Source organism: Cladophialophora yegresii (genome assembly GCF_000585515.1).
Source record: "Cladophialophora yegresii CBS 114405 chromosome Unknown aczIN-supercont1.7, whole genome shotgun sequence".
NCBI lineage: Eukaryota > Fungi > Ascomycota > Eurotiomycetes > Chaetothyriales > Herpotrichiellaceae > Cladophialophora > Cladophialophora yegresii.
In genome coordinates, this window is record NW_006913051.1 from 83025 (window position 1) to 97554 (window position 14530).

Genomic DNA, 14530 nt, shown 5'->3' on the forward strand with positions numbered 1-14530 from the left:
CACAATCAAGGCCTGCCAAGCATGGGTTAAGAACCCACCACTTCGGCGCTCAGCCTGTTCACTAATCGTTCCGGATCTCCCCTAACAGTGGTCTCATCACCGAATTCATGTCGGACTACACGCAACCACAACAGGGCCTGGTAATATCGCCTCGCCAAACTCTGATTTGTTCCTATACAAGGTAGCTTCCTGTGAAATGCTGGGAAAAGGCAAAGCAACCGCACTTGAGCCACTTCCGTACGAAACAGTTCCGATCCCTGTTTCTCCAATCGGCGTCCAGGCCGGTGAGTGGATTCAGACCTTCTCGAAGCATCTGTTGCCGGGTTTCCATGGTGAAAGCCAAACTCCATGCTTTCACAGAGCAATATGGACTGATTCGCGGTCGCCTGCAGCATCGACGGTGGATACCATGGTGTGACTAGAGGGGTAAGAAAAAGACAAGTCGGTAATTTAGCATCTCTGGGAAGAGGATCATTTCGAGTACCTGTATAAACTCTTTCTGGAAACCGACCTAACCATCTACATCGTGTGCCTGTCGCCGCCCACTAGACATCTAGCTCTTGTATATCCAGAACTAGTCGACCCATGAGGCAAGGATGCATGATACGTACCCCGGTTCACGTCGTGCTTACGCGTACGCGTTTACTCAGCGATGTCGTTAATCAGACATTGCCGTAGCCCGCGGGTAGTCAGCAGAATTCAAGCTTCGCTAAGCTTTCACGCTTGAAAGATACACCGGCGCGGCGAGACGCAGGCTTATGCACGCGCAGCCCGAGCGCTCCGAATGCGTTGGCTGGGCTCTCAACGCGATGGACCTTGCAGAGTTGTCCGGACGCGAGAACCGGAGACTACGCCCCAACCAGTGTAGAGGTCCTATCGATTTCCGATAGGTCATGCGGTTCCCAAATCGGTAGTAAGAGTCAATGTTGAGGTAGGCTCGCTTCACCCAGATGCTAGAGAAGCATTTCTTGACGTACAAACGCAAGCCGAGGTCCGAGTCGAAGTGGGTGTCCGGCCGCGCCCTTGAAGAGAGCAAGGGATCTCTTGCCGTTGGTACTTTGTACGTAGTGAACAAGGTCAGGGTTGACTCAGTCCGCATGTAAGCCATGGTTGATGCGGCACTGCGTGCACGGCATCCCTCCTTTGCCGTAGCCACCATCGAGGCGTTAATGATCCTTCCACCGCAATGGATCGACTTTGTGCACATATTCTACCATTACAGCCAGCTGCGGGCCCGGAATCGGGCTGCTGAGTGCCGCGGTCGATGGCAGGAGGATCGGCAGTTCACTTGAGCTCTTACTTGTACGCGTACAGTGTACACGCTGTATCCGAGACCCTCGGGTCATCTTCCCACAATTAACTGAACGCCTCGCTTAAAACGCCCTTGCCTCCCGCTGGTTGGCTGTTAGCTGATTTTCAAGACTTCGAACCGACAGTGAGAGTTTCAGCAGGCTATTGAAACGTCGGCGAGGAAGACGGGCAAGTCCCTGTGCTGAGCATCTGCGGACGGCTTAACTGCCTCTCTGTACTTGGTGTTTGCGCTTCGAGATTGTGGACTTGTAAGACGTGGCTTAGTCGACTAGCAAGGCTTGCTCCTTGTACAGGTAGGCTGTTGTTGGTTGGTTGGTCATCGCCACGGCTGGACCCCGATCCTGTGGCTCAGACACCATAGCTGTGCTTCCTTCAGTGTAAAGACCATGATGTTTTGCTTGAGCCGTGCCAATCTAAGAAGGCCACGGCGGCATTCGTGAAGCATGAGCCTCGCCAGCATTCATGACGTCCTCGTCATTGTTCGGACCGCGTCCTCAGCGGTCACAGAGGATGAGAAGTGTAGAGCGATACTTTGTCGAGCCTGCGCGTCCTCCACACTGCGACCATGCCCATGATCTGCCCGGGCACTCGATATTCTTCTGTGGCCAGATAGGACCCTCAATGTGACGTCGATGGCTGCTTAGCGAAGTTGACGCAGGTGCTACAGAACGATGCAATCAGCGTCAAGGTCACCGACTCCACACCTCGGGGCTCGCTGCATCGAGAAGGTAGTCAAGCCTCAGGACGCTCCATCAAGCCAGTATTTCCAGGAGGCTAACGAGTACTGCCCTCGGTGAGTCGGAAAAGGGAACTGGCGGAGAGGATGCTCGCTTCGCCAATGCGACGTTTAGCGGTCTCTCTAGGCTCGTATGAGGTGGGAAGAACTGCCCAATGCAGACGGGCTCCAGGCCCCAGGCGACGAAGCTCCCAACAACATGTAGCTCCCTGCCACAGGGTCACGCTCCAGCATACCGACCAGATGCAATGACTAAGAAACTCGAACGAGGCGGCGGCTGACAAAGACACCGGTGCATCGCTACTGGCGCGGTCGAGCAAATGGGTTGGGAGTCGATAAATCAGCAGCTAGGGCTAAAGCCGAGTACAGCGCCTTCGTGCTTGGAGTCCAGATTCGCTTCAACGTCCCACGCCCAGTCTAGGCGGAAATGGGGGTGGAGTGTATGGGAGCCCCGGGAAGTGCAGTGGCTGATTGGCTGACAATGCCAACCGGCGGCCTCGTATGATACGAGACCAGCAGAGGAACAATCGCTTCTGGACGCGTTCGGCATGTACAAATTTGCGGATGATTTTCTGCTCGAAGATGGAGAAGGGGACTCGTTCCCCAGCCAATCAGCGAAATTCGTATCTTCTCAAAAAAGGGTATAGTGTGCTGCGTATAGAGATAGCACGATGCCGATTGGACCGACGTTAAGACTGTAGCTGGTTATCGCCGTTTCAACACTGAGGGAGATGCTGCTCCTCAGTACACGCATGCTCGACCGCGGCTCGGACGCTAATTGAAGGGGCACTCTGCATCGCTCGGTCGGGTCGCATACGGGGCTCCAGGGATGAGTAAGATTCGGAGAGTAGCCGTGCCGACGTTGCCCAAGGCTATATACCCGAGGCAGTAAATAGTACAGTACCTGGCAGGTCAACTACCAAAAACAACAAAAGCAACATGTCAAGCCGGAATCCAGATGGAAGGGTCTTCACCTTTGTAGATTACGACATCAACCGCCGTGGAGTCACCGATACAGCTCGGGCGCATTTGATGAGAGATCGAGTGCGGTCGAAACGAGAAGCCAGATCAGAATGGGTTTCCCGCAACCAGTTCTCTCCGCTACGTTGGATGCGACCAAAAGAGGACAACAACCAACCAAATCCAGGCAGACCAGATGCAAAGCCATCCAGCTCGGACGAATCAGAGGAAGTGACCAAGCCTCGAATCTCCCATTATGCGGCAGTCATTGATTTTGAGCGGGACTGTGTGACTGTGTCGCCTTTCGCCAGGAAGCCAAGGTCACAGTCGCCGCGGTCGAGGAAGGGGACGAAGTCCCAACACCGTAAGAACATGGAATTCCACGACAACTCTCCCGAAAGCAGTGCCTCCGACCGAAAACATGGCCGGTCACCGGAAGAAGGCTGTCGAATGGAAATGTCCCGGCTCAACTCACCTTTTCTCGATGCAGATTCTCCCAGGTCCATTGCAAGCCTTGTCGATTGTGAGCCAATGAGCTCAAATCAAAGAAGGACCAGCATGGAAAGTCGCTCGGAATTCGGTCTGGCACTTTTGGACAGGCTAAGGATTGCAAACACGCCGCCTCGGCAACTACCGATCGGATTGGACGCCGGATTGGAGGAAGAGTCCCAACAGATCATTTCGCAGGCTCTCCATAATTCCGCCGCCAGATTGTCAACCGTTTGGACGCCAGTCGAACACAACTTGCTGCAATATTTTGCTGTAAATGCTGTACCCATGCTGGGGCTAGATTTGTATCCGGAAATCGTTCAAAAACATGACCCTGTGCTCCAGCTCTTTCTGCCTTATGCCACCTCCAGCCAGTGGTGTTTCGAAACCATGATACTGCTATTCAGTGCGAATCATCAACGGTTAAGCGAGGCGCAGCCCGACCGCGGTGACATGGACGCTGAAAATCACCACCTCGCGTCTCGGCAGAATCTCATCCTTGCGAGGACGCGCGAGAGGATATCTTCCCTAGCTAATTGCAACGATTCGAGTGATGAAGACGTGGTGGCATTTTTGTTTTTGGCTCTTGCCGAGTACTGCACCGGCAACCGACAAATTGGTCTCATGCACTTCAAAGCCTGGAAGGAATACTGCGAGATGCGGCGAGTGTTTGGCATCCGGCCATGCGGATTGCCCTGTAAGACCATTGTCTGGTGGTGTGTCTCGGTGATGTGTGAGGACGATGTTTCCCTGGATGGGATCATCAATCCCACCACTAGAGCAAGGATACGCGATGATCCAGCGAAATTGTTCAGGTATTTCGAGTCCTGGAACGGCGCAGGGTACGTCGACATGGCGCAACTGTCTCGTCCGGAGCTTTGTGAGAGGCGTATCACTTGTTGAGGTGCGTGCTTTTGCGAGCGCATGTCAGAGACTGCGCAATGCCTGCAAGAGACATGTATGACCTCGTACCTGTATATGCGTGCGTGGTGGTCTGAAGGTCAGTGGCGTCGTCCAAAGTCCCAAACTCAGTCGGCTTGCACCGGCTCACCAAAACGGGAAAGCGCAGGTTTGGGTTATTGGCGTCAAGACCGTGCAAGACTTACCACCCAAAAGCATCGGCCATGATGACTAATGACGGCCCCCAAGTGCCGCCACAGCCCACCAACACCCCGCTGCCGCTGTTCGAACTATCACTGTGCCCTCCAACGCAAGGACTCACAAAAGACACGGACACTCTCGCACGCGATTGTGCGTCGCTCCATGTTTGCCATAATTGAAAGGCCCGCCACGCTCGATTTCCACCCCGGAATACCTACTATGCAAACTGGGCTTTACCTCGGCCACGCACTCGTCAGCCCTGCTGACTATCAAGTCGCAGCCTCTCGAGCCCGTATTGCCGACGATCCTTCAGAATGCGATGTGATCGGACGTCCAATGCTCTCATTCGATTACCACTCATTATCGGCCACCACTGCCGCGTAACGTCTCGAGGGTGAAGCAGATGGAACAGTGGCAATGAGACCATAAAGGAAATATATCAGTGGTCAAAGCTGAGCTTCCATGCTGACATTCAAGTGCAAAATGAAAGCGCAGCAAGCAAGTCAGCTGTCCGCGGCATGCTCATGTCTCACTGGTGGACTTAGCAGTCTTTCGGCAGGCCACAAAGATCGAGTTGCAGGTACGGCGTGCACGATCTCGAATACCCAAATGTGGCAGTAGGAAGTTGGAATTGTCTTTCAAGCTCCCGGACCAGCCTTAGTCATGCAGCCTATTTTCCGACAAGGCGCGGAGCCAAACTTGGCCTGCACATTTCCCGGCCCGATTGCCCCCGACGTGATGGGCGCATAACATCAGTAAGCTGTGCTAATTATCAACCTAAATCAGATCATTTGGGGATTTTGATTTCACGCATATACGCTCGATTTACCAAGCGGCAGCAAACGGTCAGCACATTCGATCATGCGACTCGACTCTTGGAATTGCCGATGTCGGCACCGCATTTTAGGGAGCCATCAAGGCGGCGGGATTGAAACGCCTGAATAAGAGGCTTCACTCACGGACAAACTCCACTTGTCGACAAAATACATCATTGAACCCATTAAAAACAGCACGGATGTCGTCAATATCAACCAATCATATGCGCTCAACGCCGCCTTGCTGACCAATGCCAGCGGCGACTGGCATTAACAAGCACCTCGGTAATCGTTGGCGCAGGCCTAGGCAGTACGTACTACCCTTACCACGGTTGTGGCCAGAGTGCATGGGTGGGTTGTGCCTGTCGATCTTGCATGGATAAATTTCGAAACAACTCACGACACTTTTTCAGGGTCTACCGCAGTATTTATATATTCTGTCCGTTGGGTCCACCGCTGCTTGGACCATCCGCAAGACTATCAACTACATAGTATAACCCAGCCGTTTGACGACTCCCACGTCTCACAACACCAGCTCACAAATCTCCCTCGGACGCCACTGGTTAAGAACTCCTCGAGAAGAATACCAATCATGGGTTCCCTCTCCCAAACGCACTCCTCGCGCCTCTTCGAGCCCATCAAGCTCGGCAACCTCACCTTACAACACCGCCTCGCCATGGCGCCCCTGACGCGCTTCCGCGCCGACGACTCACACGTGCAACTCCCCTTCACGGCGACGTACTATCAACAGCGCGCTTCCGTCCCAGGCACACTCATCATCACCGAAGCGACGTTTATTTCAGCCAAGGCAGGCGGCTACCCCAACGTCCCCGGGATCTACAACCAGGAACAGATCACCGCGTGGCGGAAAATCACCGACGCTGTCCACGCCAAGGGCTCCTACATTTACCTGCAACTGTGGGCACTAGGTCGGGCCGCGAACCCCAAGGTCCTCGAGGCGGAAGGTCCCTTCGACGTGGTCTCCGCGTCCGACATCCCCATCGACAGCGACCATGCCCAACCGCGACCCCTGACCAAGGAGGAGATCAAATCCTTTGTGCAGGATTATGCGCAAGCCGCGCGCAATGCGATTGAGGCCGGTTTCGACGGTGTCGAGATCCACGGCGCGAACGGCTACCTGGTCGACCAGTTCTTGCAGGACACGTCCAACATGCGCACGGACGAGTATGGCGGCAGCATCGAGAACCGGTCGCGCTTTGCGCTCGAGGTGTCCAAGGCCGTGGTTGACGCGGTTGGCGCTGACAAGGTCGGCATTCGCCTGTCGCCCTTCAGCTCGTTCCAGGGCATGAAGATGCAGGACCCCTACCCGCAGTTCACGCACGTCATGGAAGGCTTGAAGAAGCTCAACCTCGCGTACGTCCATTTGGTGGAGTCGAGGGTGTCCGGAAACGCCGACATCGAGGGCACCGAAAAGGTCGACCCTCTTCTTGACGTGTGGGGGAACACCTCCCCCGTGCTGCTTGCTGGAGGCTTCAGACCCGCATCCGCCAAGCGCGCCGTGGATGAAGAATACAAGGACCGCGACATTATCATAGTTTTCGGCCGGTATTTCATCTCCACGCCGGATTTGCCCTTCCGGATCGCCAACGACATTGAGCTCGCGCCATACGACAGGGAAAAGTTTTACAACCCCAAGTCCGAGTCCGGCTACATCGACTATCCCTTCAGCAAGGAGTTCGAGCACGCGAACGGCAGACTCTAGAGCAAGAACAGGGGATGTAGCATAGATTTAGACCATCAAGACGTTATGATATAATGATATGCATTTCGCATCGCTGCCAGGACGCTAAGGCTATATTCTAGACTGGGTGTGTTGTAGTGGACATTCCCTGCTTGAGAGGCACAGAGCAGGAAACATAAGAATACGTGCACCAGCTCGTAAGTGTGTGCGTTATACCCCAAAGATGTTATGCTCGCACCTCAGCATCTGCTGGACCGGCCTGTGGTGCGGTGTCATGTGTCCTCCTGAATCCACGTACACTCGCCTCTCGAAGGATAAATCCAGATCCTGCCCATCACCACCCAGCCGATAATCTTTGTATTTGGCCTTGGACAAATCTTCGGCAAGTATCTGCTCAACAATGTCTTTGGCCGTAACCGGGTGACGATACTCGTAGCCCAGGAATGCGCCATGTTTCCGCATCTCGAGGGCTGGCGGACCTGTGACTGGGTCTCGCAAGATGATGTCCCTTGGCCGCTTCTTTTCCTTTCTTCTCGGCTTCGGCTTGGTATTTTCGGTCGCGCCATTCTCCGTGGGCGCGTCAGCGTGGCCACCAATTTCGACTAGTGTGGCTCCAGTGCTAGGAGCCCCGTTCACAAGGGCTGGCATCAGAGGATGCTTCAAGCCTTTCACAGGTCGGAGATCAGCAGCCGGGACAGGGCCATCTTGGTGCGGAGCGAACTGCAAGCCCACTGAAGGGATGATGTGCTGACCTTCCTGTTGATGTTGGCTGGCTAGAGTGGATTTGCTCTTCGATGGCTGAACTGAATTTTCCATGCCGGGGGCCGGTCCTTCTTCCACAGTGGTCGCAGTATCGATGTCGGAGATTGGTTCCTCTTCCTGGAAGTATTTGGTATCTTCCCAGCCTTTGACGCGGGGAATGTATGGCGGTCGTCGTAGGTGAATGGTATCCCAGTCAATTCCTCGAAAGAATGCATGGCGCTTGATGTCTTCCGCGTCTCCCTCGTAAACAAATTGCCCTTGGTAGTCGTGATGAGTCTTGTCCGCGTCCTGGCGGATGATTCTGCCACCCTGGATCTTTCGACAATAGTCATTGAGCTGGTACTGGCGGCTGCAGAGCCGTTTCTCTTTCTCCACAAGGATCGACATTATAAGATCCAATGCTTCGATGCTCGGTTCTGGTATGTCCTGCGGCTGCGGAAAGATAAGCGTCTTTTTGTGCGAGAGGATTTTGAGCTTGGTTTGGTGGCGGTCGTCGCAGGCGAACGGCGTGTAACCATAGAGACATTCATACATGATAATGGCGATGCTCCACTAGTCGCACCGGCCATCGTACATTTCGCCACGAATAACTTCAGGGGCCATGTATTGCGAAGTGCCAACGACGGATCGGGCCATTTTGCGACGTTGAGACCGGTTGCGGAAATCCAAAATGGGCTCGCCAATTGCAGGATTCCCGTTAGACATGGAATCCTCCTTACCACGTCTCTTGCCGGTATGGTGTGATTGTGCTTGCTTCTCTTGCTTGTCCTGCTCGTCGCCATCGACGTTGACGCCCAACTCTTCCAACAGTGATTGACGGGTCTGATGATAAAATCGTTGATCGTGCGACCATTCCCCATCGAACGCGAGACCGAAGTCGGAGATTTTCAGATGCCCATCCCAGGCTATCAGAAAATTGTCCGGCTTGACATCGCGGTGAATCCATTTCATACGATGGGCTTCCTCGACGCAAAGAATCATCTCGGCGACATACCACTTGGTTGTATCTTCACTGAGAACATTCTTTCGGATGAGCAATCCTAGGAAATCACCTCCGATGCAGTATTCCATGACCAGATACAAGTGTCTCCAATCCTGGAAGGCAGCAATCAATGGGACGATCCATCTGGACCCCTCTGCTGCGACGAGGAAATCACGCTCCGCCCGGAGGTGTCCCTCTTGGCTGTTCCGGATCATGTCGGACTTGCGTATGACTTTCATTGCGCACACTTCCATCTTTGGCTGGGCAGAACTTCGTCGCCTGCTCAAAAACGACGACTTCAGATTTGATCGCGAAGGCTTATTGGCAGGCAACTTTCCTATCAACTTGCCCTCAGTAGCTCCGCCCTCATCTTTGCTACCCGGACCTTTAACAAGTCGGACAATCCCGAAGCTCCCTTTGCCGAGGACACTGATGGTGGTGAAGCCACCGGGACTGATGCCTCTGCTTGCTTTGGCTTGGTTCGTTGTGGTCTTGAGGGCGCGGACCTGACGTAGATTGTCACTTTCGGCCTTCTCCCAAGTCTTCCGAGCTCGGCTTTGACTCTCGAGAGGCAAGTGACGTTCCTTGATCATCTTTTCTAGGTCTCGATGGCGAAGATCCCTGGTAGGTGTGCGGTTCAACAAAGAATTGAAGTGCAGCTCCAGGTACATCTTCGCCGTCGCAGTGGCTTCGACTGTTTTGATAGAGAGGATGGAGAGACTGGTGGTCTCTGGGATTGGAGTCAACAATCGACTTTCTGTCACGATCGGATGTCTCTCAGCGTCGAATGAGTCCACGCTAGCACGATGAACAACGGACTGTGGCGTTGATGGATTAGAAGTTAGTGGAGTCGACGTGTTGGTATGGGTTTCCCAGTAGCTGTTGACACTATTGATGATAGATGACGTCGGCGAAAGCTGCGACGATGTTGCTGCTGCAGACTCAATCGCCAGTGTTTGTACGCTACGCCTAGAGCGCATGTTGGCTCTCTTGACGACAGTGCAGTTACCTTTGCCAAACGCTTCTCGGAATCTTTGACTGACACGACGCTGCAGCCCAGGAGCAGAATGGCTCCGCTTGCTAGCATCCATGGAGCTAGAGAAGTTGTACTCGTCTTCTTTAAGTCTGTTGTGACCACCCGGAGTCACAGGGGCACTTTTGCTGAGATCCGAGACTGACGTGGCGTCTTGATCTCCTCCATCAACATGAGGCATGGCCGTCACGCGGATCTTCAATGGTTTGTGCACTGTCGTGGTGTTGGAGCCATTGGCAAGCATGTACGCAGAGTGTGTGGCTTGTGTCAAAGAGTACATAGCATCAGTGTTGTGTTGAAGACTGCTTCTTTCACCCATGCTCAACATCGCCTTGACCCTCTTCTTGAGCTGTTCTTTCACGCTAACCTTCGATTGTCCAGTGCCTGTGGAGTCCACCGAGGGTGAGCCCGGGCCGTCAAAGACATGATTTAGCTTTGATTTCTTGGAGATTCGTGCGTTGAACGAGCGAGCGCAGGTGGCAGGAGGCTGAGAAAGGTCAGAGGGCCGTCGCTTTCGATTCCAGGCCGGAGGAAACGTCATTGCATCGACCAAGGCGGGACGACTTGGACCAAGCAGGGACTACTTGCTGGGTTATGTATGCATGGCATAGCAATGAACTCTAAGTGAAGCCGAAGTGAGAGTTGTGGATGATGCGGATGGTGGGCAAGAAACCGAGCAGAACGTGACAGGCTTCTGGCAAGCATGAGAACTCAGAGAGCCACAGGCACGCTTACCTTGATAACACAAACAAGCGGTGAAGGAAAGGCAGGAGTGGCCAAGTCAGCGTGCGCAGGAGCGATAACCATACTGTATGTGAAAGGTTCAGGTTGAGGCGTGCTGCTTTAACAGTCGAATACGACAGGAGGAAGGCCTCTCTCAATGACTGCATGTTGCACGTCCCTCTTCAGCATTTCGAGTGCCTTCTCCCAAGCTAGACGGGTGTCTTCGGCGTCGAAGTTCTCGTAGTCTAGGAGCATTCCAAGCCAGTTTACTACCGCGACAGCCTTGGCCATATCCCGCTCGACAGACACGACCTTGCACAAGTACTCTGAGAGTGCAGTCACGTCTTCCGAATCAGGACCATCGCCATCGACAGAGAATTCCCTTACCCATGCCGAGATCGCGTCTCTCAGCTCGGGCAAAGAGCTCAGCTTACGAGACGTAAACGTCGGCTTGTTAGGCAGCTTTGGTAGCTGTAATTTTTGTTGACCTCGGTCAATAGCCTCTGCTTGAGCCGTGACTTTCAGTCTTTTACCGGGGTCGAAATATAGGCCTGATCTGGCTTCCATGCGGTTCCTTTTCTGCTCTGCGATGATTTCCGCTCGGATGTCCTTGGGAAGCTCATCGAGGAGGGATTCCGATATCTCTCCCAGTAGGTACGCGTTAGACAGTGGTTCACCTCCACCTGATCTCTGCACAGGCCCGAAGTTTGACTGGATTAGGGTAGAGGACGAGTCCGCAGGTGGCTTAGACCTAGCCTTATTGAACAATGAGACCGTCTTCTGCTTCTTAGTCGGGGTCACAACCAACTTCTTGGACGCACCGAGAGCCTTGGGCTTCTGGGGGGATTGTGGAAGTAAGCTTTGATGCGTAGGGGTTCCGCTCCTTTTCCCTTGTTGCTTATACTGTGCCAGTATTTCCTCCCTGACGTCTGGAGGAAGAGCAGCCAGAATTTCAGGATCAAGTTGACTCTGGTTCGGTAGTGCAGCGTCGTTGTCGGGGATGTACGGAGAGACGGAGCGTGACAGAGGCTCATTGGAAGGCAAAGCTGGTTGAACGGACTTGCTCATGATATCGAGTATACTCTTCTGTTTTGGGGCCAACTTATTTCTGATATCTGCTGGTAGTTCGGCCAACACCGCTGAATCGATTTGTGATGGAAGGATAAATTGGGTTCCGCTCACATTCAGAGGTTTTTGAGTAGAATCATCTTCTTCCACGGTGGGATGAGCATCAGCGGCACCTAGAATGGCTGCATTAGCCTTCGGCTTCTCAGGTGTAGGTACCTCCTCAATCGGATCTACGGTGTCCTTGATGCGCGGTGTACGGGCAGAAGGCATCTTGGCTTGTTCTGACGGCACAGGAGATGCTGGTGTTTGGGTCTGTGGCCTCTTGAACTGTAACCTGCGCTGACTGCTGTCCATGAAGCCGCCAGTGCTGGCCGCAGATGGCTTCAATGGCTCTAGTTTCTGCATCTGCACCCCCAGGCCACGAAGTTCTCCAGGAGGAAAATTGTAGCTGCGCAAGATAGTAATCGCTTCTTTCCCGATCACTGCGCCGTCGTTTGTGGCAACTCCTAGAACCACACTTTTGTTGAATGTATCGCACTTGCCATGTCCAAGATTCTTTGGAGGATCGAGACCGGCATCGGCGGCTTTTCGCATAATCTTCATGGTCAGCTGTCTCCCCTTGACCAACTGCTCGAGGAGCCGCCGTGACAGCTCATTAGACAGGCTTTGAACAAATTCTTCCGCTTGCTGCTGGTTGATGAATCGGATACCCCAGTTGATCTCCGCTGAGACCGACTTACGGACGACTTGATCGCCCACCGCTTGCTTGTCAATCCCACGGGAGTATTCCCAGATTTTCTCGCCGGTCTTTGGTCCCAGAGTGTTGATGAGCTTCTCTTTTGTCAACACCCTGATATCCTTGACGAACTTTACTCCAATTTCTTCAAGTTTGTTCCCAATACTCCATGCAACGCCAGGCAAGTCAGTGACCGTCAATTCGCCAATGAAGTCTAAGACATCGTCAGGTTTGATGAGATGTTGCCCAGCAGGTTTTGCTTTCCGTAACGCCACTTTGGCAAGCAATATGTTACCACCAATTCCCACAGATACGTCACAGCCAGTTTTCTCCTTCACAGCAGCACGTAGGTCTCGCGCTAAATGCTGAACGTGCTCTTGTTCGCGATATAAGGAGCCTTCTGAGATTCCCTTGCCGTCAGATCCACCAGCCTTGATACACTGTTCGCTGACATCAACTAGAGCCTCGTCGATGCTGATACTCTGCACTACCCCATCAACCGCAAGAACGCAGTCGTAGAACTGGCGGCTTGCTTCTTCGTAAGCATGATAGTCGTAGGGCAGGATTTTGAGATCTGGACACATGCTAAGTGCTGCCTTCATCCACATGCCATTCTTGATGCCGTACTTCCTAGCAGGATAGTTGCAGCTTGCAATCTCTGACCCAGGCCCGCTGCCATGTGCGATGACTACAGGCTTATCGACTAACTGCGGGTGTTTTTGGAGGGACACGGCGGCGAAGAAGCTATCGAAGTCAACATGCATGATGTACCGTCTCGCACCAGGCGCTCTTTTCGGCTTAGTCTGCTGCGACGATAGTTTCTCTTGGGCGCGTGCCTGTATCTGCGCTTTCAGCTCGGCTTTCCAAGTTGACAGATGGTGTAACCTTGATTCACGGTAGTATTGATTGATGAAGTCAGGGTTCGCAGTGCTGGATTTAGCCATATGTGGATTGGAGAGCAGAATAGAATTGTGTTCTTCGGCTGTCAGTTCGCGCTTGTCGGGCTTCGGCGCTTCTGTTAAATCTGGTGCGAGTGAACCGAGTTCTTGCAAAGGGTCTTGTACATGCATCAAGCCATTCCCAGGGGGATCGGGCGCATCAAAATGCGCGTCACCAGCAACTTCATCGGTGGGAGCCCCCTCTCCAGCTCTGTTCATTGCCGATGGATCAGCATGTGGACAATTTGGATCCTGCTGATTCTGACGCAATTGCGTAGCATACCAACCCGCTTCGGACTGGTCTTTGTAGCTTCTCGGTCGACTATTTGCCTGGCTTACCATATGGCCGCTTTCGAAGCCCAGCACCTTCTGCGTGACCCCTTCGTCGACCAGCCTATACGCATCCCAGGGCAACAACTTTCCTGCCTTGACACTGTCGACTACCCAAGCTGGCTTGACGACGCGGTATTTGCCGAACTCTACCGTCTTCTTTGGCGTGAGATGACTGGCGATAACATGCGTAGCAGCAGTCTTCGCCTCAAGGTATTGGAGGAAGCCGCCCCCATGGCTTACGACGAGGCTGTGTAGGTCGCTCAAAGGGGGTTGGGTGTAGCCATTGACGTGGACAACGACACCGCGGAAGATAGGAGGTTTGTCTGCCGAGTTGGCGCGTATCTCGACATCCAGATTCTGCAGCTTGATCTTCTTCCTCCGCATGTAGTCGGCAAACCCGCCGAACTTTGAGCCTTCATATTCCTCTCCCTGCTCGTCACTGAAGGTGTGGCCCTCGATGCGCTTTCGAACCAAGCTGGAATTTTTCTCTAGTCGGGAGCCCATGGCGGTCTACGCAACATCATGATGATCGCGGCGCTGGCATGTGAATTGGCACGATCCTGGAATTTCGTGGTCGATCAGGGTGGTTGTGGAAGGAGTGAAGGAGAGGCAAGTGCTTGTGGCGCGTCACGGCCGCGACTCGCCGTTTCGCAGGCACAGGCTGCACATGCCCCACTTTAAACCTTTTTCAGCAGCACTCTAAAGCTTATCGATAAGCCGTTGCGGAGGTAGCGATGTAGCAAGCGTGCAGCCTCGATACCAAATTCAGATTTCACTTTTTTTTTTCTTGAACTCTTGAACTTCGTGAACTGCATTTGAACGTCGCATGCTTGTGCAAAGC

At 53.4% G+C, this 14530-nt stretch overlaps 5 protein-coding genes across 5 annotated transcripts; 2 read left to right on the plus strand and 3 right to left on the minus strand.

The window, feature by feature from the left end:
- Positions 1–2986: 2986 nt before the first annotated feature.
- A1O7_09161 (uncharacterized protein) lies at positions 2987–4399 on the plus strand (the record flags this gene model as incomplete). The annotated part of the gene is made up of 1 exon (XM_007763150.1): positions 2987–4399. The coding sequence occupies one exon, from the start codon at positions 2987–2989 to the stop codon at positions 4397–4399; it is 1413 nt and encodes a 470-aa protein (XP_007761340.1).
- Positions 4400–6004: 1605 nt separating this feature from the next.
- On the plus strand, positions 6005–7135 carry A1O7_09162 (NADPH2 dehydrogenase; the record flags this gene model as incomplete). The annotated part of the gene is made up of 1 exon (XM_007763151.1): positions 6005–7135. The coding sequence occupies one exon, from the start codon at positions 6005–6007 to the stop codon at positions 7133–7135; it is 1131 nt and encodes a 376-aa protein (XP_007761341.1).
- Positions 7136–7324: 189 nt separating this feature from the next.
- A1O7_09163 (uncharacterized protein) lies at positions 7325–8410 on the minus strand (the record flags this gene model as incomplete). The annotated part of the gene is made up of 1 exon (XM_007763152.1): positions 7325–8410. One exon carries the CDS (start codon positions 8408–8410, stop codon positions 7325–7327), a length of 1086 nt encoding a protein of 361 aa, XP_007761342.1.
- Positions 8411–8428: 18 nt separating this feature from the next.
- Positions 8429–10432, minus strand: A1O7_09164 (AGC/NDR protein kinase; the record flags this gene model as incomplete). The annotated part of the gene is made up of 1 exon (XM_007763153.1): positions 8429–10432. One exon carries the CDS (start codon positions 10430–10432, stop codon positions 8429–8431), a length of 2004 nt encoding a protein of 667 aa, XP_007761343.1.
- A 302-nt stretch (positions 10433–10734) lies between these two features.
- Positions 10735–14193, minus strand: A1O7_09165 (DNA repair protein REV1; the record flags this gene model as incomplete). The annotated part of the gene is made up of 1 exon (XM_007763154.1): positions 10735–14193. The coding sequence occupies one exon, from the start codon at positions 14191–14193 to the stop codon at positions 10735–10737; it is 3459 nt and encodes a 1152-aa protein (XP_007761344.1).
- Positions 14194–14530: the final 337 nt, after the last annotated feature.